Here is a 27,440-nt window from a genome sequence, read left to right on the forward strand (position 1 = left end):
AACCATTGTGGCTGAGCATTACACCCAGCAGAGCCCTTCTGAGGTCAGGGCCCTGTGCACCTGCACAGTCACACAACCGAAGCCCGTCCTGGTTGGGGGAGAAGATTAGAATTCATCCCCAAAGATTGGGAAGCACCTATCTTCCCCCCCCCGCCCCGTCAAAACAATAACAATAACAACAACAACAACAACAACAACAACAACAACAACAACCAACAACTACCCAAATTAGAGCAGAGGGTGCCCAACCTTGACGGTGTTGCTAGTCATGGTGGTGGCGCTGGGTGAGGCTGGGAGCACCACTCCTACAAAGCAGACTTCAGAATGATGGGGGGAGAAAGAAACCAGGGTTTCTGAGGCTCCAGAAATAAAAGTGCCAGACACAGAGAATAAGGTGAAGAGAAAGAGGCCAAATCAGACGTTTCTCCCGCCTTTATGGAGACAATGCCTGCTCTTTCAGAAGAGACTGTCTCTTCTGAAATTCAGCCACTTGTGTATATCTGGGAGCTGCGGTGGAATAGGTGGGGTCGGGTACCGGGGTGTGTCAGAGCCAAAAAACGTATTGACAGGTTTAAATACATTTCCGTGGACGGGCTTCCTACCCTCTTTGGCAAGAAACCCAAGGGGTCCTAGAAGGAGGCGGGATGTAAGTGGGTTTCTGGGGACCCTCTGTTTTCTTCTTCCCTGACGCTTAGAAGGTACGACCCACGGGAAGCCGCAGGGCTGGCATTCTTCGGTCCATCACAGGTCACTCCACTGGTAGAAGTGCGCTGTATTGGGGTATTTGGAACTGGTGGCGGGGACGGGGGAAGCCGGCGGCGCGGGGAAGCGGGTCGGAGGAGATGCACTCCGTCCCCTCCGTCTGAGCCCCGGGGCAGCCGGACCAGCGGAGACCGGAGTCCGGGCGGGGAAGTACGGACCACGGCCGCGGAGGCGGCCCCGAGCCCCGCCGCTCAGTCCTGCCCCGGCTCGGGGAGGCTCAGGCCCAGCGAACCTAGGGCGGAGGGGGCGGCGACCGGGCACCCTGCGGCTACTGCGGCCGCGCGGCCGCTGCTCCTGCGGCTCCGGCGCCCGCCGGGTGGGGTCTCCGCAGTGCCCGCCTCCAGCTCCCCTTCCCCGCCCCTCGCGCCCCCTTCCCCGCCTCCGCCTGGCGCCCGGCGCCCGGGCCGCGCTGACCCGCCGCCCCGTCCCCGCGAGCGCGCGGCGGCTGCTCCAAGGCGGCGGCGGCGGCGGCGCCTCCCCCGTGCGGCGCCCGCGCTCCCGGCGGCGCAGCCCTCCCGCCTCAGCCATTTTCCCTCCCCCGCTCCCCTCCCGCTCCTCATCCTCTCGCCCTCCCCCCGCGCGGGGACTTTTCCGGAAAGTTTTTATTTTCCGCCTCGGCTCTCGGAGAAAGAAGCTCCCGACTCCGCGGCGGCAAAACTTTTCGGCTGCCGCTCCGCCGGCCCCCGCCCTCGGCTGCTCGGCCCCGCGACCCTCGGCGCGCCCCGCCGCGCGATGAGCGCCCCTCCGGTCCTGCGGCCGCCCAGCCCGCTGCTGCCCGTGGCGGCGGCGGCAGCGGCGGCCGCCGCGGCGCTGGTGCCGGGGTCCGGCCCGGGGCCAGCCCCGTTCCTGGCTCCCGTCGCGGCCCCGGCCGGGGGCATCTCCTTCCATCTGCAGATCGGCCTGAGCCGCGAGCCGGTGCTGCTGCTGCAGGACTCGTCCGGGGACTACAGCCTGGCGCACGTCCGCGAGATGGCTTGCTCCATCGTCGACCAGAAGGTAAGGCGCCGTACAGGGGGCGCTGCCCGTCCGGTCGCCCCTCGCCGCGCCAACTTTCCGGCTCCGGGGGCTCGGCCGGGAGCCAGCCTCGCCGGCGCTCGGGAAGGGTCTGGCACCGGCCAGGGCTGGACGCCGGCAGCCGAAGCACTGCATTCCCCGTTGTCCGGTTCTCCCTTTGCCCCGTCTTCTTGCATTCCCGGTATCTCTGCAGTCCGCATCCTCCTCACCCATTTCCAGTCCTCTCGGGACATTTCCAGGTAGGTTGCTTGCCCATGTCTCCCAGCGCCTCTCCCTCCTCTTAAGACTTCCCTGCTCCCCCTCCTCCGCTCCCCCCCCCCCCCCCCCCGCTTCCCTCTGGACCCTGGACCAGCACGTTCCTGGCGCCAGAATCCTGCTTCCCGTACCAGAGTTTTCCCCGGGGACACGCTCAACACGATTTCAGCACCACTCCCTTCCTCTTCAGGCCCCTCTCCCAGCTCTGACCGATGCTGAGGAGTTCCTGGAATGATCTAGAGATGAGGAATTTCTCACCTGTCAAATAAGCTTTTAAGAGGGAATGATTGACTCGGCCAGCTGTGAAAACAACTGACCAGATCACAACGACTCACCTCCCTGTGGTGTTTTTTAGTCCTACCTTTGTGTGAACGTGAAAGCAAAATTTTCAATGATAAAATCTGGAAGTTGCAGCCTTTTTTGATCGGCATCCCTGAGGCACTGATAGTAGGGCATTGAAGCAGAGGCACAGACCTTTAAGTGGTGGGGGTGCGCCTAGGGGCGCTCCGAGGCTGGCCGTCCCTGTGGGACTCTGGACAGCGGTCACAAAAGGCAGGTTGGAAAAGGGGCCATTATCCTGGGCCAGGCCACCCGGGGAAGGCACCCACCCTGCCCACAACTGTTTGTAGTGCAATTTTGAGTTTCAGGTTTCTGTAGCCATCCAGAGTGATGTTGCATGGAAAAGGGTGATTAAGAGTGTGAAGGAGAGGGGGCATGGCGCCAGTCTTAGTATAAACAGGCAGGGTTTAGGGGGTGGGAACAGAAGTCTATAAAGGTGCTAAATTTCCACCCTGGAGGACTGGCTAATCCTTGCCCTATAAAAGTCACTTGAATAATCACTGAATGCTTTCTTTAAAGTATGTGGAGGACAGATTACTAAACTTGAGTGTTGTTAATTGTGGCATGTAGCACAAGGATATGAGGAAAAGCCCTGGGGAAAAATCAGTAATCTAGGAAGTTTGTAAAAGTTCTGGAGGTGCGCTAAGGCAACAATGAGTGTCAAGCATTTTTGGTTATTGAATGTAGTGACGCTTTCTATTACATACAACTCTCAGTCTTTTTCAACTTCCATGTAAATGACAAATTCTAAATCAGGTACGTGTCCTGTCATGTGTCTCCTCATCAATATTACAGGGTATTTGTTGCAGGTGAACAGGAGCACTGTCCTAGGCATTGTAAGACTTCCCTTAGTGCGACAATCTCCATTAGGGTGCAAACCAGTTAACTAAAGAGCATTACCGGATAAGCATAAAAACCATGTATAATAAAATTTCTCCAAAAAGCTAATGCAATTGTATAGAATTTTAATTTACCTAAATTCTAAAGCAAGTGATAGAGTGTTAAGGAATATTCACATCGAGTCAGATTAATATGGGCAAACTATTTTTGACCAGCTTTAAAACACCCACCCTACCCCCTCGATGGAGTTTAGGATGGAGAGAAACATGTATGGTTCAAGAGGTTTGGGATTGGGATTTGAATGGAGAGTAAATTCCATTTGTCTCAGGAGCTGCCACATCTCAGGATGTTATATGGAGGGAATGATATGAGTGCAAAGGGACAGAGGCTACAGGTACCTATGGAATGCAGCAGGCCCTCTGGCCCCAGGGTAGGGACTAGGGTATTTAGAGAAAGTACAACTATGAAGAGGCCTTGAAATTAAAATGAACTCAGATTAGTAGAAGCCTCAGTAATCTTCCACATAGAGATCTCAAACCAAAGAAAGATGGATTTGCTGCGTGGAAGATGTTTTAGAATGCCAAAAATGTTATGGTAGAAAGAAAACTGGAGTTCAGTCATGAACTACTTGAGACCTGAGCCAACACTGGGGGAGAGACCTGGAATAGTACCAGAAAGGGAAAAATCATCAGCCTTGGTGGCTGATTTATAAGGGGAATCCCTTCCTTTGTATTTACTCTTGTAATTCTTCTTTTTCTAAAACAAGAGTTTGAGAAGCTTAATGGCTTGGGATAACCAAGGTAAAGTTCTCCCTTGTACTTTTCTTTTCTTTTCTTTTCTTTCTTTTCTTTTCTTTTCTTTTCTCTTCTTTTCTTTCTTTGTCTCTTTCTTTCTTTCTTTTTCTTAAAGTTTATGGCAAAGAATTCAGTTTAGAGATGTGGATTTGAGGGCTATTTATATACAGAATGCTGTAAATACTTGATGGTAAATACTGGATGGTAAATACTGGATGGTGGGTCTCTACTGGAAAATTTCCATTTATCTGTCTTCCATCATCTGTCTTGAGGTACATTATCACCCAAGGCAGAAACGTGATTAAGAGGCCTGAATATCCATCACAGGAGAGCAGGGATCTCTTTGCCTTGTGACAGTAGAAATGGCAGACAGGTCAGTGTTGAGTGAAGGAAATGAGAGTAGGTCCTTTGTCCCTTGTTTCAGGTTCTCTTAAGTACTTGCTGGAAATATCAACCATGAGGAAGGATGACAGGAGGAAAAAAGAGAGGGAGGGAGGGAAATGAATGTTTTAGGAGAGAGCTGAGAGTTTGAAGTGATTTACAGTTTATAATGTAGACTGGAGCCATGTGGAGCTTACAATAGAAGGTTCTCCTGAGTTTTTGAGCCCTCCACATTCATTGTTTCATAAACTTTTCGAGAAGGGTTTTTATACAGTTTGTTTGAGAGTTCTCTAAGTACTAATACTAACAGAGATCAGGCTAGCTTAAATCTTTGGAAGTATTAGCTGACAATTCAATTTATTTAAGCAACATTCATCGACATTTCTTGTGGGGTGTGCATCTGAGGTTTTTAGGGCTGACTAAGAGAGATTGTGTCCCTGAGAAACTCGTCTTTAAAGTTATTTTTGTTATTGTTTAGAGTTTAGAGTATAGTTTTTCTTTGATTATGTAGGTTTGGAAATTGGCAAACATTTGATTGCACTTGAAAATTTTGATGGTAATTTAGCATTTAAGATGAAAGTACCCAAGTATATACTGAATTGTATAGCTAAGGAATTATTTCTTTTATCTTTTAGTTTAGGTCAAAAATCTAGTCTTGCTCTTCTGTATGTAACAATGTTTAAATATATAAGATGTTATTCCTTCCTTTGGAAGTATTAGCCTAAGGTTTTACTTACATTATGCTTGTTTCATTACTTTGCAAGCATGTAACCTTGAAGGCTGGTTGTATATAAAGACATGCATTCTGTTAGTCTACATGATTATTGTTTCCTGGAAGGTAAAAAAAACCAAAAAACAAAAAACACCAGTAATTGATTTCTCTTTGAAACACTGTTACTTTCTACCAACAAAGGAACCTTGACTGTATAGACTAAGAAGGAATTGTTTTGAGGCAAGAACAGTATTCTAAAGGAAGAATTAGTGTGGTTTCATAGTGTATTATCTCTCTGTTTATCTGTCTACACACACACTTGCACACACACATACTCTTTTCTTAAACAAGCAGTATTAATTTAGGGATATGAGATCTAATTAATATGACTATCCATTCATTTTGGTTATTATCTTATTAGAAAGATGACTCCTATTTCCTTTTTGAATTTGCTACAATGGGGTAATACCTTCAATAAGACTCTTGGCATATAGTTCCAGTTTATATACAGACATTTATCTGACAAGAGAAACTAAACAGGGAGATTTTATAGGAGGTAGCTCACTAAAGGAATAACCAAGACTAGTGTTTTGGTTTGAGAGCAGATTTGCTATACTTGTAATTGTTTCACTTTCTTAATTGCAAATTGTTCTCTTAACAGTGTCGTTTTTATCTTTATTGTGATTTTAGCTATTCTACTACACAGATTAAGTTGGAAATAATTAACTGCTTGACCAGCTCAACATATGTGGAACAACAAAATCCTTTTAAGCTAATGATGGTGTTTGGGTCTTAGGTGTACACTTTTTATTCAGATTTCATATTTGTCATTATTGTATGTATTCTATGATTTCCAATTTAATGATGAAGTATAGAAGTGGTCATTTCATTGAGTGATTCTTAATGTAACTTTAAATACTATATGTTTAAAATTATAATTTCTTTCCAAGTTTAGTAGTTTAATAGGATTATATTTTGGTATATATGTAATACTTATGTACTGCATATATATGTAATATTTACATATATACATATCAGTTTATTATCTAAGTTTATAAGTGTTTTATATAATATTTTTAAAAGTGTACTTTTCCATGTATAGCCTTCAGATGCTGAAATATTGTTTTCTCTGTGTATTATAGGCTGCAAAAAGTGAGGCCTCATTACATAGCTCATAATCCAAAGAGAAACTCTGCTTTATATTTTATATCAATGTGCAGAAGTGAAAACCTTTTCTTATAGGGGTATGCTATTTAACAGTTTTCACAAGAATGTATATAATTTTTAAATTTTATTTATTTAAGTAATCTCTATCCCCAGTATGGGGCTCGAATTCACAACCCTGAGATCAAAAGTTATATGCTCTTCTGATTGAGCCAGCCAGGCACCCCACAAGGGGAATATTCTATAATATTTTATAGAGTACAAGATATTTTAGAATATTCTAAGAATTGGATGATTGGTTATTTTGACAATATATGAAGTAATGTGGGCCTTTAGATCCAGGATTGAGATAAATCTGAAAGAATTTTCTGTGAAATCTATAGTGTGTGTGGGAGTGGGAGTTGGCGGTAGGTATGGGGCTGGAAAATTATTAGTAAGGTTTGAAAATTTGCCCCATACTTAATAAATGTGTTGGTCCATATCAAGAGACTCCTATCACAGCTATTAAGGGAGATCTAAACCTTTATTTGGTAATTATTATTACTTTTTTTTTTTTTTTTTTTGTGAGGTGATTGTATACAGGTCTTCAGTTTATGCATGAATGACTTAATGACATTACTGGACAGTACAAACAAATTCGTACCTTTGAATGTATGGTTACAATTTATCTAAGATTACTTTGAAGATTAAGGATAGTATATATAAAGAATTAAATATACTGCCTGGCAAATAAGTGTATAATAAATTAAATAGTATTATTGGTATTCTAAGACTTTACAGACAGCATACTGTCTTGATAGCAAAAGAAATATGTACTTTATTATTTTATTCTTACGTTAACATATAAATAAAATTATAGTGTTAAAAAGCAGTATAAATGTAAGGCTTTGATAACATTTTTCCTCTGCCCTGTATAATAGGGCATATCTTAGAGTACCTGCATTTTGTAACTGCTTCTGAAATTTCAATCTCTCAGAATTCCTCAAGGAGTAATTTGATTATTGCTAAATGTAAAAGCACACGCTGATAAAACTATAGCACATCTTCATTGCTTTTTATTATTTTTGATAAGAAGTTGATTTAATTCCTTTTCAATTGCAAGTGTAATTCCAATGATATTTCATTTGGAAAAAAAGGGAAATAAAATAGGTAAGGGTATAGTATTTGGCAACATAATGATTCTTAATTCTTCCTCAAGACTGAAATCGAAAATTTCTTTGCAAATCTACCCTTGATAGGAGGAAGAAGGGACTTGGAAATGACTCTGGGGGATTGCATTTTGCTATCACACTAGCATCCAGGGATTATTTTCTAAGTTGTTACATCTGATGATGTAGAGGGGATGAGAGGCAGGTTTACTAGGAAAAAACTGAGTTAGCAGTTTTGCTGAGCCAATCCCAAGTGTTTTTAAAATCGTTTCACTAACTACCACTTACCTCTCATGGAATTCCATGCTCCATTATAAAACCTTTAGACAACCACAATCAGTAAGTATCCATCCATCTTTTAAAGAAGAGTAGAAGAGATAATTATATGAAATGTGTATGTGATTTAGACTGGAAACATTGAATAAGTTCTCAAGCTACACCAAGAAACTGGTATGATCAAGATAGCAAGGCTGGACCCAAATTCGATTAGAGGTGGATAAAATGAAGTTCATGGGAGTTGATCATAACATGAGAGTTCTTTGTTTTATTTTTATATTTGTTTGCTTCGTTTTTCTGTGTTGGGCATAACTAATATTTTTGACTTCTGACCCTTTATAGTCACCTTGATTCATCTTAAAGATCTAAGTCCAAATGTGGAAATAGAGGTGAAAGAAAGGAGTGATTTTTTTTTAAGTTTATTTATTTATTTTGATAGACAGAGCAAGTGGGGGGAGGGGCAGAGAGAAGGGAAGAGAGACAATCTCAAGCAGACTCTGCAGTGCAAGACTTAAACTCATGAACCCATGAGTTCATGACCTGAGCTGAAGCCAAGAGTTGGATGTTTAATCAGGTGAGCCACCCAAGTGCCACCCTTCCCTCCCCGCAAAGGAGTGTTTTTAAAGATTGTGCACACCTTTTAATTTCCTCAGCATTATTCTAGGGAGGTTTTGAAAATGAGATTTCAATTTCTTAAAATCTTTTTTAATGTTGAAATATGGTAGAACACAAAACAAAAAATGTGCATCAATTTTTTGGTATTGATAGAAATTAGAAACAGAGAAAGTGGTTATTTTGCTCCCATATATTCAGTTTTTTTTCCATCTAAAAGAATATGTGAAATTTCCCCCAGGAATTTCTCTGATATTGTCAACCAAATATTTTTCTACCATTAAAAACCAACAATGACAGCACCACTTGAAGTAACTTTGCAGCAGAGGAACCACATTATGTTGGATCTTACTCTCTAGTCTCACACAGAAAAGAGATAATTAAGTAAACAAAACCTTTGATTATATTACGCCTACAGCCATTATGAAATAGCATGTATTTTAGATAGTCATAGAGTATAAGAAATTGGTGTAAAAACACCACATATTAAGACACAGTTTTGCCTGTCAAAATTTACAGTTTCCTGTGTAGAAGTTTCTTCCAAAGTTGCACAAAGGTTTTATTTGGCTAAAGCTAGTCAGTTGATACAGCAGCTTAGCAGTGTTGGCAAATATGAAGATTAGATTTTCAAATATGTGATCATGTAGGAATTTTGTTCAACTTTTTGGTGAAAAGGGAAAAAAATATGTACCCTTCCCTGGTTCTTTGGCTTTTAGTCTAAGGCACTGACTGATGAGGAATTTGTTGAATTTGCTTGTATTTAGGCATAATTTCAAAAAATTCTGATTTCCACCTTCCCTAATTGTCAGCAGTCACTTTTTTGTACGTATGTATCATCAAATGGATGAAAAGTATGAATGTGATAATGAAAATATTGAGCAAAAGGTATAAATGTGCCTAATAAATGGTATTGATAATCTAAAGCTCTATAGACAAGTACATTGTTATGTTAATAAAAGAAACATAGTTTTTATTAGCAGGAAACTTGTCTAACTTATTTGGGTAAAAAAAATTTTAGGTATCTTTTGTTTGTTCAGATTGTTGGAGAAAAGCCATACCTTGAGCATTTGAAGCTTGTTTCAGCATACAAGGTTCGTCACAAAATAATACAGTTAAGATCCAGTGAAAAGAGTATTAAATATGTTAAATAAAGATTTGAGTCTCTTTACTTTTTCATAAAAAATGAAATAAAAAGAATCTGAATATAATTAAAGCCTGATTTGATATGTTGTAGACAAAAACATATTTGCACGTCAAATGAGACAACAATGTATTCAAATATGAAATCCATGTACCATTAATTCAGTTTGCTTTTCATGTATGTTTTGTAAATGTTTTAAGTTGACTTAAGTAAAAATTTTGGGGGTGCCTGGGTCGCTCAGTTGGTTGGGTGTCTGACTTCGGCTCAGGTCATGATCTCATGGTTCGTGAGTTCTAGGCCTGCATCAGGCCTGGAGCCTTCTTCGGATTCTGTGTCTCCTTCTCTCTCTGCCCCTCCCCCACTCATGCTCTGTCTGTCTGTCTCTCTCTCAAAAATAAATAGACATTAAAAAAAATTAAAAGAAAAAACATTAAACCAATAGGTTAAAGTGTTATTAAAGATTTTTAAACTGTCAGTTTTGAAAATACCAAAAAATCTAAACCTTTTCCTAGCTTGTCTAAATAAGTCATACTTAATGATATAGTAACTAGTGAATAATTATGGAACTATCATTAGGTCTTGAATGGATAACTATTGCCAGAATAGAGACCAGGGTTTCAGTTCTAGTTCAGGTGCTTGAATTAAGTTCCAGAGACCTTAAAAATGGATTGAATTAGGCCAGGTCAAATATTTATTCATGACATTGTGTCTCAATGTTTTTATCCATTAAACATGAACATTTTTTCCCCCATATTTTAACTCCTTATTTTTTGAGAAATGGCATTAGGCTTGCTCATGGTCTGGCAAGGCATCTTGGGAGGGACCAGGAGTTCTTATAATACCTCCAACTGGCTACATCCTTCTCAAAGTGCTGGGATATCATGGCCAGCCTTCAGGGAGGAACATACATAAGGACTCCAGGGCATCTGGCATAGGGTATAGGAGGAATTGAAGACATCTAAGGGTGATTTGTTTGTTAAAGAAAATAGATTATTAGGGTGGGACAGGAGAATGTTTCCCATTTTACAGAAAAGTGAAGTCTACTGGCCACGAGGAACCATCTGTATAGTCTTTGCACTCAGTGCCTTTGAAAGGTTTGGTTTGCACCCTGGATATGGAAAGCTGCCCCTAAGAACATGTGTGACTTACAGAGTTGTATTTGTTTAGAGATTGGTTAGTCCAGTTAGACCCTCAGTGATGCTGGGGCTCAAGGCCCCTTGACCAAAATCAGTGGTCTAGGGCAAACAACTGTAGCTTTTGCTATTGTCAAAAGCAGGAAAGAGTAGGGGGAAATGGTGGGGTTGGAGGGGTGGTAGTTAAGCTTGGGTGATGACTTCTAATCCGTGGTGATGAATAGACCTGAGCAGGCTATAGTAGGCAAGGCCTGTGGGATTAGGAGACTAGTGGACCAGAGATCAGGAGAGGACAGTGACAGTGAAACTCTGACCACCTGCGGTTGGAGTTAGCAGGAATGGTCCTACTCTATAACTCGCGTATAGCAGTGGGGAGAGGTCTAGGAGGTGGCTTTTTATAAGTTGAGTAGTTCTCACTGGAAGTTTTCACAGTCACAGATGAGAGGTTCAAGGAGCAACTCCAGGATGACTTGATGTGAGAGTTTTAGGAAGAGCTTGTCCCAGGAGCATTGGGTTATGCTCTGCAAGGTTCTGGGCCTCATGGTAACAATGGCTGGCAGAGCGGAGCCTCCAGGAACAAAATCTTCCTGGCATGTACTCTGTGTGCCTGCCTGTATCTTGGCTTTTTTTTTTTTTTTTTTTTTTTTCATTTGTCATCTCTGATTTTCATAGTAGCCCTTTGTGATAGACATTTTATTTCCACTTTAAGGATGAGGAAACTAGGGAGGCTAAATCATTCGCTCCAAGTCTCATAACTACTAAGTAGAAAGCAAATCCCTCAATATATTATTCCCTTCACTATAGCTAATCCTGGGAACAGAGAGGGCTGGGATGGCTGTAGGTTTGTACAGAGAATTTGGAATGATGTGGGGGAGGGGGAAATGTTAAGATTCCTATTATGTTCATTGAAATTTACTTAAAGACACTTCAGCTCTGACTGTGTGATGTTATTTACGTGTGTGTTTAAATTATTCCTTAGTCTGGAAGACTTCCTTCATCTGGAATTCACATCCCAGGTAGTGGTCAGCTAGAAATCTAGTCATTCTGGAGACCACCACTACAATGCTTCTCTTATTAGTGGCAAGATACCCACTCCTATACTGATAATTAGTGTAAGCAACATTAAAGATGGACTCTTTTTTTTTTTTTTAATTTTTTTTTCAACATTTTTATTTATTTTTGGGACAGAGAGAGACAGAGCATGAACGGGGGAGGGGCAGAGAGAGAGGGAGACACAGAATCGGAAACAGGCTCCAGGCTCCGAGCCACCAGCCCAGAGCCCGACGCGGGGCTCGAACTCACGGACCGCGAGATTGTGACCTGGCTGAAGTCGGACGCTTAACCGACTGCGCCACCCAGGCGCCCCGATGGACTCTTTTTTAAAAATTTTTTTTTTTTCAACGTTTATTTATTTTTGGGACAGAGAGAGACAGAGCATGAACGGGGGAGGGGCAGAGAGAGAGGGAGACACAGAATCGGAAACAGGCTCCAGGCTCCGAGCCATCAGCCCAGAGCCCGACGCGGGGCTCGAACTCAAGGACCGCGAGATCGTGACCTGGCTGAAGTCGGACGCCCAACCGACTGCGCCACCCAGGCGCCCCAAAGATGGACTCTTATTGGGGATATTAGGGTCATTACAGATATCCGAATGGCCAAAATATTTTAAGACAAACCTCACCCTTGTACTAATATGTCTTCTTTTTTAATTTCAAAAAATTTTTCAGTTTATTTATTTTGTGTGTGAGTGTGTGTGTGTGTGTGTGTGTGTGTGTGTGTATGTGTATGAGAGAGAGAGAGAGAGAAAGAGAGAGGCAGAGAGAAGCAGAGAGACAGAATCCCTAGCCCTGACAGTGCAGAGCCTGACGCAGGGCTGCAACTCACAAACCTTGAGATCACGCCTGAGCCAAAACCAAGAGTTGGCTTAACCGACTTGAGCCACCCAGACACCCCACCTCTTTTTTTTTTTAAGTAAATATCTGTGTAGCAGAATTAGGTTAGGAATTTGCTTTTATTATACTCTGGTAAGAGGATATGGGAATAGTTATTCCTTACCCATCTTTAAATTTTCAGACACCACTGTTACTTTTCCAAAAAGTTAATGATTAATTAACTTGTTTGATTAAATTGGCCTACCTTGGTTCACAATACTTTTTTCCAGGGAGATATGGGCACTGAGGTGTCTTGGAAGAAATAATTATGTTAAGACCATGTATTGATCAGTGTGGCTCAAGACTAGTGGATATAAAGAATATTAGCCACCAGTGTCAATCAGTGAATCATTTCTTCTTGAATACTATATTGATTCTGAGGAGATTCTGAGAAAATAACTCAAGATTCTTAAGAAAGTGCCTTTCAGTGGTTGTTTTTCATTTGAGAAGTATTTGGATTGCCCTATGCTAAGGATTATGCTTTGCAGATATATTTTCTCTTTCTATAAATTTTATGTGTTTGTTTGCTTATTTTTTGATCAATTGTGAATGAACACACCCAGAGGTAAACTCATTCCCGCTGGTTGAGCATGAGTAATCACAGGCCACGTGGAGGTTTTCTTTCATGTAAGTCCTGCTGGCTATGCCAGATTGTGACTTGCCTTGCACTCTTTTGCATTGCTTGTGTTCAGGACTAAGGCCAACACTTCTCTTGTAGACTATTGGGAAGTGTGTAGTAGTTACTCATTCCTAATGGATGAGAAGGGTGCCTGAAATGTTGCCTCTTTTTGATAGATTTGGAACTTTTGCAGCTTTAATACATTGGATGAATTACAAAGAGAATTCTCTTTTGATATGACTTCCCAGTAGTCCCTTGGCTGACCAAAAGGCAGCAGACCTGTCCAGCCATAGTAGAAATCTGAATTTATTACATATCTGTTAGTCAAGTACTGTCCTTTGTAAGCCTTATCTTGAGATAATTCATCTTTAACTAGTAGGACCCATCAGTTGTTGTTTCAGGAGTAGTAAGGTGAGTTGTTCATGCCTAGCTCTTCTCTACCAAATAACCAGTGCTAAGAAGTAATTGACTAGCTTCAGAGTAGTTCCTATACAAGAAGGCTTTTACCCCTTCTCTGTGACAGACCTTAATTTTATTTATTGATGTAGAATGAACTGTTGTCACCCTGGGATGGAGATCTTTAGAATAATTAAGTATAGCCAATAGCTTGAATACATTTTCAAAGAATAAAAGACCAGATCTTGCATGATCTTTGCTTTTATTCAATTCTTTGGTAAAAATAGGGATCAAAAGTAGATCCACTGGTAGAGTGGATCTGAGTTAATACACTACGTTAAATGGAATGATCATATATGCCCACTTATCCAGGACCCTCCTATTGATGTTTTTGTTCTAGAATTCCTTTTGAGTGGATGTTTACCAATAAAAACTATGGAGTTTTAAGTTAAAAATAAACAACAAACAAAAACAGAAAGAAAAACTTTTCTTTGGGCAAACATTTTATTGTCTTTTAGCCAAAAATCCTTGTACATTTAAAGATAAAAGCAAAACTTACATCTAGAATTTATTTCATGGAAAGAGTCATCCGATTATATATATTGGCCATGTCACTGAGCAACTTTTCTAAATGGAGTCTTGAGCTAAAAACAGAAACAAATATAAAGCTTACTTTGGTTTGAATGTTATCCTCTGTGATCAGAAGTTTTTGTATAACTTAAAGATGAACACACAACCAACATTTAGAATTGATTTTATTTAACTAATTCATTAGATCCCACTTTGAATGTAATATCTAAAGTAATTTAAAGTCTACATTCTCCAACCAATGTAAATCAAGATACTGTGATAGATAAGTACATGTTTATTGTGTCAAACAGCAAATAATTTTGCTTATTTTGGTACTTCATAATACCTTTATTAATCCAAATAGGTAAACAGGAAAGGCCTTCCTTGAAGCTTCAGCGCCCATGGCAACCATTACAGAGGCAAAATACACTGACTTACATGCAGAAGGATAGCATTATCATTGTTTCGAGTTGTACTTTATTATATTCTGGGTGCTGGAGAAAATAACGTGGTTAGAAAAAAAAGAGAGAAATATTGTGCACAAATGCTCTTGATTACTTAGAAAACTTTTCTTTCTTTCTTTCTTTCTTTCTTTCTTTCTTTCTTTCTTTCTTTTCTTTTTTTTTTTGAAGTTGATTTTTGAGAGAGAGCATGCACACAAATGGGAGAGGGACAAAGAGAGAGGGAGAGACAGAGAATCCCAAGCAGGCTCCACAATGTCAGAGCAGAGCCTGACGCAGATCTGGAACTCTGGAACCGTGAAATGATGACCTGAGCCAAAGCTGGACACTTAACTGAATGAGTCACCCAGGTGCCCTGAAAACTTGCTTTCTATTTAAAAAACAGGTAGGCAAATAAGGGAGATAAAATTTTGGAAATTGTAGTGTCCCAAGATAACAGAGTGTAGGCTATAGCTCCTATTTTCTTAGGATGAAAATATCCAGGCATAGACTGGATGAAGCAAATGCATATTATACCTATTACTCTTCAGTTGGTTTCTGTTGATAAATATGTTGCTGAAGTAATATTAAGAATTATAGGTTCAGAAATTATAATGTTGAATATCCTGGCTTCTGAAAAATAACACAAGTCAATGGGTCTAAAGCCACTTGAAAAGGAACTTGATTTTGTATAATCATTTGTGTTTAGAATTTTCCCCACATGGAAAATTATAACTTTACAATTCAATTACTTAATTGTTTTTCTTTTATTTTGAAAACTACAAAATTACCATGTTTGATAGGCTGAATAATGACCTTCAGAGATGTCCACACTCTAATCCCTGGAATTTGCATATGTTATGGCAAAAGTTATTTTGTAGATGTGATTAAGTTAAGGATTTTGAGACAGGGAGACTATCCTGGATTAACTGGGTGAGCCCAATCCAATCACATGGGTCCTTAAAAGTGGTGAATCTCCCAGGTTAGGTCAGACAGATGAGACTTAAGCAGGAAAATTCTAACCACGAGAGGGACTCTATACCCTATCGTTGACTTTGAAGTTGGAGGAAATGGGTCAAGAGGTAAGGAATGCTGGGGTCCATACGCAAGAGAATTAAGGGTTGTAGTGGTAGGAGATGTGACCACAGAAACAAAAGGTTGGACTGATGCAAGGAAGGGGTCAGGAACCAAGTAATACAGTCAACACTGAAAGCTCAAAGCTCAAAAAGTGAGAGAAATGATCCTCCTCTAGGAGCTCAGAGGGAACCGCACCTTGACTTTAGCCCAAGGAAAGTGACTTTGGACTTCTGATTTCCAGAAATGGAAGAGAATAAATTTATGTTTTTAAAAACTAATTTTGTGGTAGTTTGTTATAGCAGTGACAGGAAACTAATATGCCAGGTTCACTGGAGGAAAGGTGAGAAATTCAGTTAAGCCTCTAAATGGATCATACTACTCAGATTTAAAGTATTTTAGTATCAGACTTTTTTTCTACAAGAGAAGATGCTCATCATAACTTCTGTGTGATTTATTTGCTCTTTTCTTCTGATACTATGTTTTTTTCTGGTTTATTTTTCCCTCCCAACTTTATAGAGACATAACTGACACATAACATTGTGTAAGTTTGAGGTATACAATGTAATGACTTGATTCCTGTATACATTTCAAAATGATTGCCACAATAAGATTACTTAATACATCCATCACCTCACATAATTGCAATCTATTTTATAGTGAGGATATTTAAGATCTACTTTGTAGCAACTTTGAAGTATACAGTACATGATTGTTAACTATAATCACCATGTTTTACATTGCATTCCCAGAACTTACTCATCTCATAACTGGAAGTTTGTACCTTTTTACCAACATCTCCCCATTTCAAACCACCCCACAGCCCTTGGCAACTACCACTGTGTTCTCTGTTTCTATGAAGTTAAACTTTTTTAGATTCTGCCTGTGAGTGAAATCATAGAGTATTTGTCTTCCTTGGACTTACTTCACTTAGCATAATGTTCTCAAGGACCATCCATGTGTTGCAACCGGTAGGCTTTCCTTCTTTTTTATGGTGGAAAAATATTCCTCTGTGTGTGTGTGTGTGTGTGTGTGTGTGTGTGTGTGTGTGTGCGCGCGCGCGCGCATGTATGTGCACTCGTGTGTGTATCCATCCTATTTTCTTTATTCATTTTTCCACTGATGGGCACTCAGGTTGTTTCTGTGTCTTGGCTATTGTGTGAATAATGCTGCAGTGAACATAGGAATGCAGCATCTCTTTGGATGACTCTTGGATGTCTCTTCCTAATCAATTTTTATAGAGATAGAACAGAGAAAGTGTCTAAACTCACAATTTTTACTCTATATTTACTATAACTATCACAACCACATAGTTTATTTTTTTCTTTTAATTAATTTATTGTGATAAAATTAGTATGTAACATACTAGTTTCAGGTGTCCATCATAATGATTCAATATTATCATACATTACAAAATGATCACCACAGTAAGTCTAGGTACCATTTGTCACCTAGACAAATAGAATTGATCCCTTTTACCCATTTTATTCATCCTCCAACCCCTTCCCCTCTGATAATCACCCCCCATCTGTTCTCTGTATTGATGAGTTTGTTTGACTGGTTGTTTGGATTCCACATGTAAATGAAATCATATGGTATTTGTCTTTTTCTGTTTGATTTACTTCACTTAGCTTAATATCCTAAAGGTCATGCATGTTTGTGCATATGGCAAGATTTCCTTCGTTTTTGGCTGAGTAATCCGTTTTGTATATATTCCACATCTTCTTTATCCATTCATCCATTGATGGACACTTAGGTGTTTCCTTATCTTGGCAATTTGATTGTATGTCTTTCTATGTCAGTTTTTAAATATAAAATGCCTTTGGGGGTAGTTTTTGTGTGGAGAAAAGACTTTTCAGATCTTTATTTTGGTTTTAGAATTTAATATTCAAGTTGTTAAAGTTACAGGTTAAGATATTAATCTTTCTAGTGTATCTAGTGTAATTTATACTTTTTTTTAGTGTTGAGCAGATTTTATTTAAATTTTAGTTAACATTCATTGCAACATTGGCTTTGGGAGAGGAATTTAGTGATTCATCATTTACGTACAACACCCATTGCTCATCACAAGTGCCCTCCTTAATATCCATCACCCATTTAGCCCGTACCCCACCCACCTCCGTCCATCAACCCTCAGTTTGTTCTCTATCTTTAAGAGTCTCTTGCAGTTTGTTTCCCTCTTTTCTCTTTATCCCCCCTTCCCATGTGCTCATTTGTTTTGCTTCTTAAATTCCATGTATGAGTGAAATCATATGGTATTTGTCCTTCTTTGAGTTATTTTACTTAGCATAATACATTCTAGCTCCATCCATGTCATTACATAGGTGGGTTACATTCTTTTTGATGGCTGAGTAATATTCCATAGTATATGTATACATCACATCTTCTTTATCCATTCAGTTGGTGGACATTTGGGCTCTCTCCATAGTTTGGCCATTGTTGATAATGCTGCTGTAAACATTGGGGTGCATATGCCTCTTTGAATCTGTATTTTTGTATCCTTTGGGTAAATACCTAATAGTACAATTGCTAGATTGTAGGGTAGTTCTGTTTTTAGTTTAGCTTTTTTTTTTTTTTTTAATTTTTAAGTGTTTATATTAGAGAGAGAGATAGAGAACAAGCAGGGGAGGGGCAGAGAGAGAGGGAGACACAGAATCTGAAGTAGGCACCAGGCTCTGAGCTATCAGCACAGAGCCTGATGTGGGGCTCAATCTCATGAACTGTGAGATCATGACCTGAGTCATAGTTGGAAGCTTAACCAACTGGGACACCCAGGTGCCCCTGTTTTCAGTTTTTTGGGAAACCTCCATACTGTTCTCCAGAATGGCTCCACAAGTTTGCATTCCTGGCAGCAGTGCAAGAGGGTTCTCCTTTATCCACATCCTTGCTAACACCTGTTGTTTCTTGTGTTGTTAATTTTAGCCATTCCGACAGGTGTGAGGTGGTATCTCATCATGGTTTTGATTTGTATTTCCCTGATGATGAGTGATGTTGAGCATCTTTTCATGGCTAACAGACGTTAGCCTTTAGATGTCTTTTTCACATCTTTGCCCATTTCTTAACTGGGTTGTTTATTTCTTGGGTGTTGAGTTTGATAAGTTCTTTATATAGATTTTGGATACTAACCCTCTATCCAGTATGTCATTTGCAAATATCTTCTCCCATTCCATAGGCTGCCTTATAGTTTTGTTCGTTGTTTCCTTTGCTGTGAAGAAGCTTTTTATCCTGATGAAGTCCCGATAGTTCATGTCTTCTTTTGTTTCCCTTGCCAACAAACAATCCTAAAATTTGTATGGAACCAGAGAAGATGCCACATAGCCAAGCAATCCTGACACAGAAAAACAGAACTGGAGGCATCACGATTCCAGATTTTAAGCTTTATTACAAAGCTGTAGTCATCAAGACAATATGGTACTGGCACAAAAACATACACACAGATCAGTGGAACAGAATAGAAAATCCAGAAATGGACCCACAACATATGGCCAACTAATCTTTGACAAAGCTGGATGGAATATCCAATGGAAAAAAGACAGTCTCTTTAACACGGTGTTAGGAAAACTGTATGGTGACATGCAGAAGAATGAAACTGGACCACATTCTTACATCATACACAATATGGATGAAAGACAGGATGAAAGATGTGAGACAGGAAACCATCAAAATTCTAGAGGAGAACACAGGCAGCAACCTCTTTGACCCTGGCCGTAGCAAGCATGTCTTCTTACTAGACACGTTGCCGAAGGCAAGGGAAACTTCGCAGATTTTAATAGTCACACTTAAGAACCTTTGAAGAATTATTAGTATCTTTTACAAACCCAATTATTTAGATTCTTTCAGACATTTTAAATTGCACTTCTAAATTTAATACATTTGATTTCCTTTAAATACTGCAATCACCTGCTTGATAAATCTTTATATGCCTTTAAGTAATTCTTATATATCAAGTGAATGAAACTTGTAAATATGGTAAAGTTTAAGTTCCTGTTTGTTCCAATGTTATACACATACACCAAAATTAATTGCTTAATTATATGTATATAATATGCACAAAAATATTGATATTATAGTTTTGATTCTCAAAGACTTCAATATTTAATTTCAAATACTCTCATGTTTAAAAGATACTTTTTCACTTCTGAAATAATTATTTGATCCACACAATTTGTGGAATTCCCTTCTCATATACATTTTTTTCCATTATCTTTCTGGCTTGATTAAGGTTGCTTAACCCCCACTGCTTTTTTTTGGGTTGGATTCTTGGGGGTTTTGTTAATCATTACTACAGAACTCTATTTCTGTCAGTGATGCCATAACTTTAGGGAAGGGGTGGTGGGTGGTCTTGTATCTTACACCCCTAGATAAAATTTATCTGTTACTTCTGTATGCTGGAAAGGCTTAGATTCCTACCGAGATTGATCATTTGATTGGATTTTGAATTTCTTTAGCTCCTAAGATAGGTGAATCCCTTTTGTATCTATACTAAAGACAAGTGCATTTTTTATGTTCTTTCTTTCTCATAAGGCTGCAGATTCTTACAAATACTAAATATGTGTGATTGAGTGTTGGCAGCCTCTTGGGAGTTTTACCTGACCATCTTGTAGTCACAACTCATAAGATCATTCTTTTAATTCAGTATCTTCCTCTATAAATATAAGAAAGAATGCTTAGGACACCACTTTTTAATGTCTGACTAGATCTGGCATATGGGTTTATCACAGTATGTTTCACCTGGCCCCTACTACTGGCTATGTAGGAGCCAGTCAATTTTTGTTTTTGTTTTTCACATCTTCATGCGTATAACTTGGCAGATTTTTCCCACTTACATATATAATATATTTATTGGAATTTGTTAATATTCCTAAGATTAATATTGTCTTTTAATATTTTGATATTGTCTATAATATTCTTAATATTAGATTATAGTTTTTATAGGGATTCTTTGCTTTTTTTCAAATTGAAAAATATAAATACTTAGGTTTTGAGGTATTTTTGCTCTGTGTTTAAAGAGAAAAATGAGGGGCCCCTGGGTGGCTCAGTCGGTTTAGCGTCCGGCTTTGGCTCAGGTCATGATCTCACAGTCTGTGAGTTCAAGCCCCGCATCGGGCTCTGTGCTGACAGCTCGGAGCCTGGAGCCTGTTTCAGATTCTGTGTCTTCCTCTCTCTCTGCTCCTCCCCTGTTCGTGCTCGGTCTCTGTCTCTCAGAAATAAATAAATAAACATTTAAAAAAAAATAAAGAGAAAAATGAATTGAAGCAAACAAGGTGCAGAATGAACTGTTATACTTGATAACCAATACTGAAATTCATTATTGGGTAGACTGCATATGAAATATATCTAGCAAGTACACAGTGAACAAATAATAAAATTGAAAAAAAAATTAACAATTTCCACTTTCCTGCTTTTTTTCAATAAGCACTGGCCTGATAGTTTCTCTGTATAACCACATTCATTTTCATCTTTTATTTTTATTTATTTATTTTTTAATATTGATTTTTTTTGGTTGAGAGAGAGAGAAAGAGAGAGCACACATGGGTGTGGAAGGGGTAGAGAGAGGGAGACCCAGAATCTGAAGCAGGCTCCAGGCTCTGAGCTGTCACCACAGAGCCTGATGCGGCGCTTGAACCCATGAACTGTGAGATCATGACCTGAGCCGAAGCTGGATGCTTAACCGACTGAGCCACCCAGATACCCCATTTTCGTCTTTTAAAAAGCAGTATGAAAAACATACAATACTATAAATCTATAAGAAAATTCCATAGAATAATTTCTTAAAAGTAAAATTTCACTCTGTTCTTGTTCAGTTCTCAATAGTGTTCTTTAGAAACCTGAAATATTAAAAAACTGAGTGTTTTAAATATATGTGTGGGTGTCATCTTGATAAGTCCATTTTTCACCAAAAGCCCTTTCTTTTCCGAAAGAAGACTTTGCATGTATTAAATACTGTAGAGTTGTCTTTATTAACTTAAAATATGTTTTGATTGAGAAAATGTTATTTACACACAAAGTTTCAGGAGCATCTTTATTAGATAAAGTAAGTAAGTTCCAGTAAATCACCTAAGAGTATAAACACCATTTGGGCAGTGATTGCTTGTCCTCCCCACCCCTACTCTTATATGTCAGATGTCTAAAACAGTGCCTGGCACTGAATGATGTGAAAGAATGATCTGTCCCATTATTTACTGTTAAGTTCCTAGAAGCAGAACTCTGTGGTCAGTCTGTATGCAAATGAAGTGTGTGTGTGTGTGTGTGTGTGTGTATGTTGTATCTGGGCTTTCTAGGAAGTGCTGTTTTTACCTTTGATCTATAATTAATATTCAAATCAGTGTTTTTAAAAAGTGAATTAGAGGTGTTTTGGGAGATAAGAGATACTTAGGGAAAATGTTGGACTTCTATTTAGGAACCACACAAACAGGAAACCCTTGGATTTGAGACTCTTCAGAGGGATTGGTATTCTTCTCATCTAATTGGGCCAAGGATTTAAAGCCAGTGAAAGCCTTCCTTCCTGAAAGCATTTTATGGTAGAGCCTGAATAAATATTTGTTGAATTGAATTGAGTCTTTGGAACAGGAGTCTTTTGTGGTTGTTAGTGTATACCTCATTGAAATATTATGAACGACACTTCAATGTTTTACTTGTCAAACTGCAGCCTACTTTACCTGTAGATTTCAAGAACATAATTATGGAAATCATAAAAAGCCTCACATATGAAATACAGTGGTAGAAGAGATGGTGATGGAGAGATGGTGATAGTGTCTTTGGGGAAAAAAAAATCAGGAAGTGACAGACTCAACCAATGTTAGCTGGAAGTTTCTTTGCTGAGTTTCTGCTTCCCCCCCCCCCCCCCGGCTTGTGAAGTGAATTTGAGAAACTCAGATGGGCTGACAGGGAACATTCTACAGAGTGGCCCCCAGTGAGGAACTTTTTATTTTTAATTTTTTTTTTTTAATTTTTTTTTTCAACGTTTATTTATTTTTGGGACAGAGAGAGACAGAGCATGAACGGGGGAGGGGCAGAGAGAGAGGGAGACACAGAATCGGAAACAGGCTCCAGGCTCTGAGCCATCAGCCCAGAGCCCGACGCGGGGCTCGAACTCACGGACCGCGAGATCGTGACCTGGCTGAAGTCGGACGCTTAACCGACTGCGCCACCCAGGCGCCCCAGGAACTTTTTAATGGTTAATAGTTACCATTTTGGCTGCTCTTAGGTGAGTCAGTAGGATTACAGTTTAAAACCATTTACCTTCTCTTTGTTTCCTGACAATTCTTAACCTTAGTTACTTTAATTTTTTACTTTTTACGTATCAATTTCTGTGTTTGGTATTTCTTAAGTCAAACTTCAGTTTTTTAAATGACTTAAAATTGTGCTTGTTTTGAAAATCATTTTATTCACACTTTCTTGTTGTATACTAGATGACCAGTGTCAAATTATGTTTATATCCATCTATCTGTGCATGTTTGTTTGCATTGCTTATTTTCTGGGATTTTTAGAAGTCTTTTCCTAATTTTTTAACTTTCTCTTCTTGGTAATTCTAGCTCTTGACAACCCACATTTACACCTCATATGTTTTAAATTTTCTGCCCTGCTGTTTTGGGTTTTTTTTTTCCCCTTCATAATTTACTTTCTCATGCAGTTTTAAACCTCATAGGACATTCTTAAATGTCTGATAGATCCTCATAAGTTGATTTTCTCCAGAGTCATAAACCCCACTGGGTGGATATCATATTTGATTTTCTGGAACTCTGATGCTTTTTAACATAACATCCAGCCCTTAGATGAGGAATCTGTCACTCCCAACTACATAACCACTGTATTTTGGGCAGTTGTATGCTATAAGCCAGAAGTATGTATAACCTCAACAGTCACTTCTGGGGAGGGCTTCTCCCAGACCTTGGTGCTAAGCCAGGGGAGGTGATACCCCCATGTTGTTTAATATAGAGGTGGAACAGTGGCAATTTTGCAGTCATTTTTAAAAAATTTTAAACTATCCTGCTTTCTAGGCTGTTTTATTCCTAGGATGGTCCCTGCCTTTCCTGTTAAGAGTTTACAAAGAACTAAGCAGCTGGTGAGAACAGGAGTTATCTCAGCTTGGATTTTCACAATACAGTGTGTTTTTTCCACTGGCAAATAGCTGTTTACAGTCATCAAGTGTACCTTTTATCCAGGCATTTTAAGAGTAATCCTCTTGATAGACAAATGGTATGTTGATATTGACATCCTCTTGATATATATCCTCTTGTTTATTTTTTATTGACTATAACCTCGCCAAATTCCTTGGGGGTGTGAGGACATGGAAGACTAGAGTCCCTAGAGGGGACAAATAGTCATATTTTGGGAATTAGGCCAAATTACAACACTCTTGCTGGTGTAGTGTGACCTTCCTGCCTTTCCCTTCTGAGGATTTTTCTGACTCCTATGAAGGTGTGCTCTTTCATCTTTAGGGGTCCATCTCACACAGTCGTTGTGGTTGTGCACCTGAAAATCAGCTTAGGAAGTGATGTCACTCACCTGGCAGACCCATAGTACAACTGAACTCTCTTAAAAAAAAGTGACCATGTGTTTTCCACAAATTATTGATTTATTGACCTTTTGTCCAAACTGATTCACAACTAAAAATCTAAATGTGGGTATTTTAGGCCAGTGATTTTACACTAAGAGCAGTCAGGATTTAGATACTCATTATTGCCACCTTCTTAAACCAGGAGTTGCTTTCAGGTTTTATTAATCTCACCTTGGCCTTTGAACCCATGAACAAAAACCAGTTGTGAGCTAATCTAATTGAACTCAGCATATAGCCCTGATAATTTAAGGTCTCATAACCTGCCCAGTAAGGAACCACTGGCGTAAACATCAGTAGGAATCAACTTCTGATAGACTAGTTAAAATATTAATAGCAATCATTATGATGGTGATGATTATCCTTAATATAGCTAACTTTATCAGCCATTACTATACCATTCTTTTAAGGACCTACCTGGATTCACTCATTTACCCAACAGGTAGATAACTACTTCTACCCTCATTTTTAGAGGGGAGGAAATTGGGGCACAGAAAGAATATCCAGGATTACACAGGCAGTGACAGAGTTGGGATTTAAATTTAGGCATCAAAGCTCCAAAATTTATGGACTTAACTACCAGACTATTTATATAGAATGTCTTAAATATTTCCAGATGGATTAATAAATCTGAAAAAAAAAATTTAGATTGACCTCTTTTCCCTTTACCTTGTTTCTTAAGCATTTGATAATACTTTTCAATGAGCTGAATGCCTATTTTAGAGAACACAAAGATACTATTCTTTTATAAATAGGTACATTTTATTATTTGCAATTACAAGGAGCCCAGACTAGAGACTGACCCTGTTAATTAATTATTGCAATGAAGACAGGTACCTATAAACTTTCAAAAGTCTAACTTTATGTGTGCCAGTGTTTCCAAGCTTATAATTGGTTTAAAAGAAGGATTCATATTATGTATGTGTGTATATATTTGTATTTGTGAAAATATATATATGATATATGTATTTATAAAATATATAATTATTTATAAAATCTATATGCATATTTATTTTAAGTTCCTTTGTATCCTCATAAATAGTTTATCATAAAGAGTACGTTAAGACCAATCCTGTACAATGTTAGGCTTTCATTGGATACTCTATTAGATTTTTATCTTTACTTTTAAATTATGAACTCTCTATACCCATCAATTAGCTTCAATAATTATCAAAATTGTAGGCAGTCTTATTTCATTAATAATTAATTTTTTGTTCCCTAGTCATTTCCCCTTTAACCTCTTTTCTCTGGATTGTTTTGAAGCTAACATTAGGATTTATTTTAATCCAGATTCTGGAGAGTCTTCAGAATAAGCTTTGGAGAGAATCCTGGTGTTATAGTAGTACTCTTTCTGGGGCTGGGTGCCTTGCATTTAGGTGCTTGGCTTTGTAAGTGTCCTGACACTTAAATTTCATTTTCTAGTAGGACATGTGGTTCTCTGTTCAACTGGCAACAAAGAAAAATTGTACTCCAGGCATTGTAATGATGCTTGCTGCTTAGTATCTCATGTGAGAGTTGGCTTTCAATAGAAATGGCTTGAAGGACATACATGTGCTTATCTATTCTAGATATTTTAAAGTACATTCCTGACTCCAGTTATATTAAAAAGTTGTGTGTCAGAAGGCATTGCATTAGTGAAATGCAGAATTACTTGAGGTGATGCCATTAATCCATTTCTAGGTTTGTCAAGCAGGATGATCCTATGAAACTCAGGTCTGGGGTAAGGCCCAATATGTTGTTCATTATAGTGTTCAGTAGTCTTTATGAGGAACCTGTGGGAAAATTCCTGTTAAATTTTAAGTCCAAGAATACTTGTTTACCTCCTGAGCCATTCCTATGCTTTTAATGTCACCAACAGTGTGAAGTGTGAAATTAACATTTATTTTGTTTTGTGTTGACTGTCCTAAGGGTTAGAGCCAAAATAGGGGGCCCAAAGACCAGGTATTTAGCACATCATGCATCGGTTTTAAATTTGTTCCTACTTTGCTTTTGTCCTCACCCTTGTTTGTCTTGTTTGTCTTTTTTTTTCCTTTTTCAGGTAAGATAGAATATAAACAAAATAACAAAAGTCCTAATAGTGGTTATCTCTGGTTTGGGATAAGACAGCTTATTTTATTATTTTCTTTTTATTTTTCTAAATTCCTTATAATATGCATGATAATAAAAGTCATAAGGAAAAGATGTAAACACTTTTAAAAACTGAATAATGAAACACTAATAAAAGAATTATGGTTGCAGAGCCAAGGTCCTTCAAGATTAAAGATCTGTTGATACAGTTTTTATTTTGTCATTTTGAATTAGACTTATTTGAATTTACCAAATAAACCTTTATGGACCAGGGCTGTACGCCCAGCACTTTCTGAACAGTACCTCATTCCATCGTTGGAGCATCCCTATAGGAGACACATTTTCAACCCTCCTCTGTGGACTAGTGCAAAAGATGTAATGATCCATTCTCAAAAAAATATCTTCTAAAGGGAGTGACAGCTTCAGCTAAACAACCATTAATTTGATGCTTTAGCTTTACTGTATTGGCCTCACTTTTGGGAGGCATTGTATTCTTTTGACAAACCATATTGTTGATAAAAATATCTTCACCCATTTCTTCCAGTAAGCATAATGTATTTTGAATGAATTTCTTGCCATGAAAATGAATAAATGACAGTCCCAATGCACCTTGCTCCAAGTCATGCCTTGAGCCCTGTACGCCCTGAGGAGGGTGACAGGGCGACAATGTGAAAAGAGAAATACTGGCTTATGAGTAGTAGACCTAGGTCATGGTTGTATATGGATGTAAATCCAGTATTTACTGTGTGCTAAACTCTGTTGTAAGCCCTGGAGATAAAAATCTCACACAGCTTTGGGATTCTCCATAGTCTTCTAACTTGTGAATCCTCAGCTTCCACATCTTTACAAGTGTCTCATCTACCAGGGACAGTAGTAATACCTGTTGTTGGTACCACCAGACGTTGTTGTTGTAAGGATCAGAAGAAAAATGGCCTGAGGGAGTATTTTTGAAAAGGGCCGAGCAATGTTAATTATAAGGTAGCATTATCCAGTGAAATAGTTTGACATTTTCACGTTACTGTGGATCAGATGCAAATATAAGTTGATTAAATGATAAACGTGGAGTTGAACATGCATAGAATAAATGGACCTTTTATGCTTTACCTTTCATTTATCTTTTTAAAATTAACTTTTTACTTCTTTTTTCCTTTTAAATTTTTATTTAAATTCTAGTTAGTTAACATACAGTGCAATATTGGTTTCAGGAGTAAAATTCAG

The 27,440-nt window shown here is 38.9% G+C and overlaps 1 protein-coding gene across 3 annotated transcripts in view; it reads left to right on the forward strand.

Annotated features, from left to right (window-relative positions):
• Positions 1-1,230: 1,230 nt before the first annotated feature.
• PRKD1 (protein kinase D1) overlaps positions 1,231-27,440 on the forward strand; it is a 338,608-nt gene continuing 312,398 nt past the window's right edge. Inside the window, exon 1 of one of the 3 annotated variants that reach the window (XM_086710009.1) lies at positions 1,231-1,758. In XM_086710009.1, coding sequence (XP_086566135.1) covers positions 1,495-1,758 — 264 coding nt within the window. In that variant the 5' untranslated portion in view covers positions 1,231-1,494. Of the gene's footprint in view, positions 1,759-1,789; positions 2,016-27,440 lie in introns of those variants that run through there. The other 2 variants (XM_086710010.1, XM_086710011.1) reach the window with 2 other exon arrangements.

The sequence above is a fragment of the Puma concolor genome, chromosome B3 (assembly GCF_028749965.1).
Source record: "Puma concolor isolate L17-30 chromosome B3, mPumCon1.1.hap2, whole genome shotgun sequence".
NCBI classification, from domain to species: domain Eukaryota; kingdom Metazoa; phylum Chordata; class Mammalia; order Carnivora; family Felidae; genus Puma; species Puma concolor.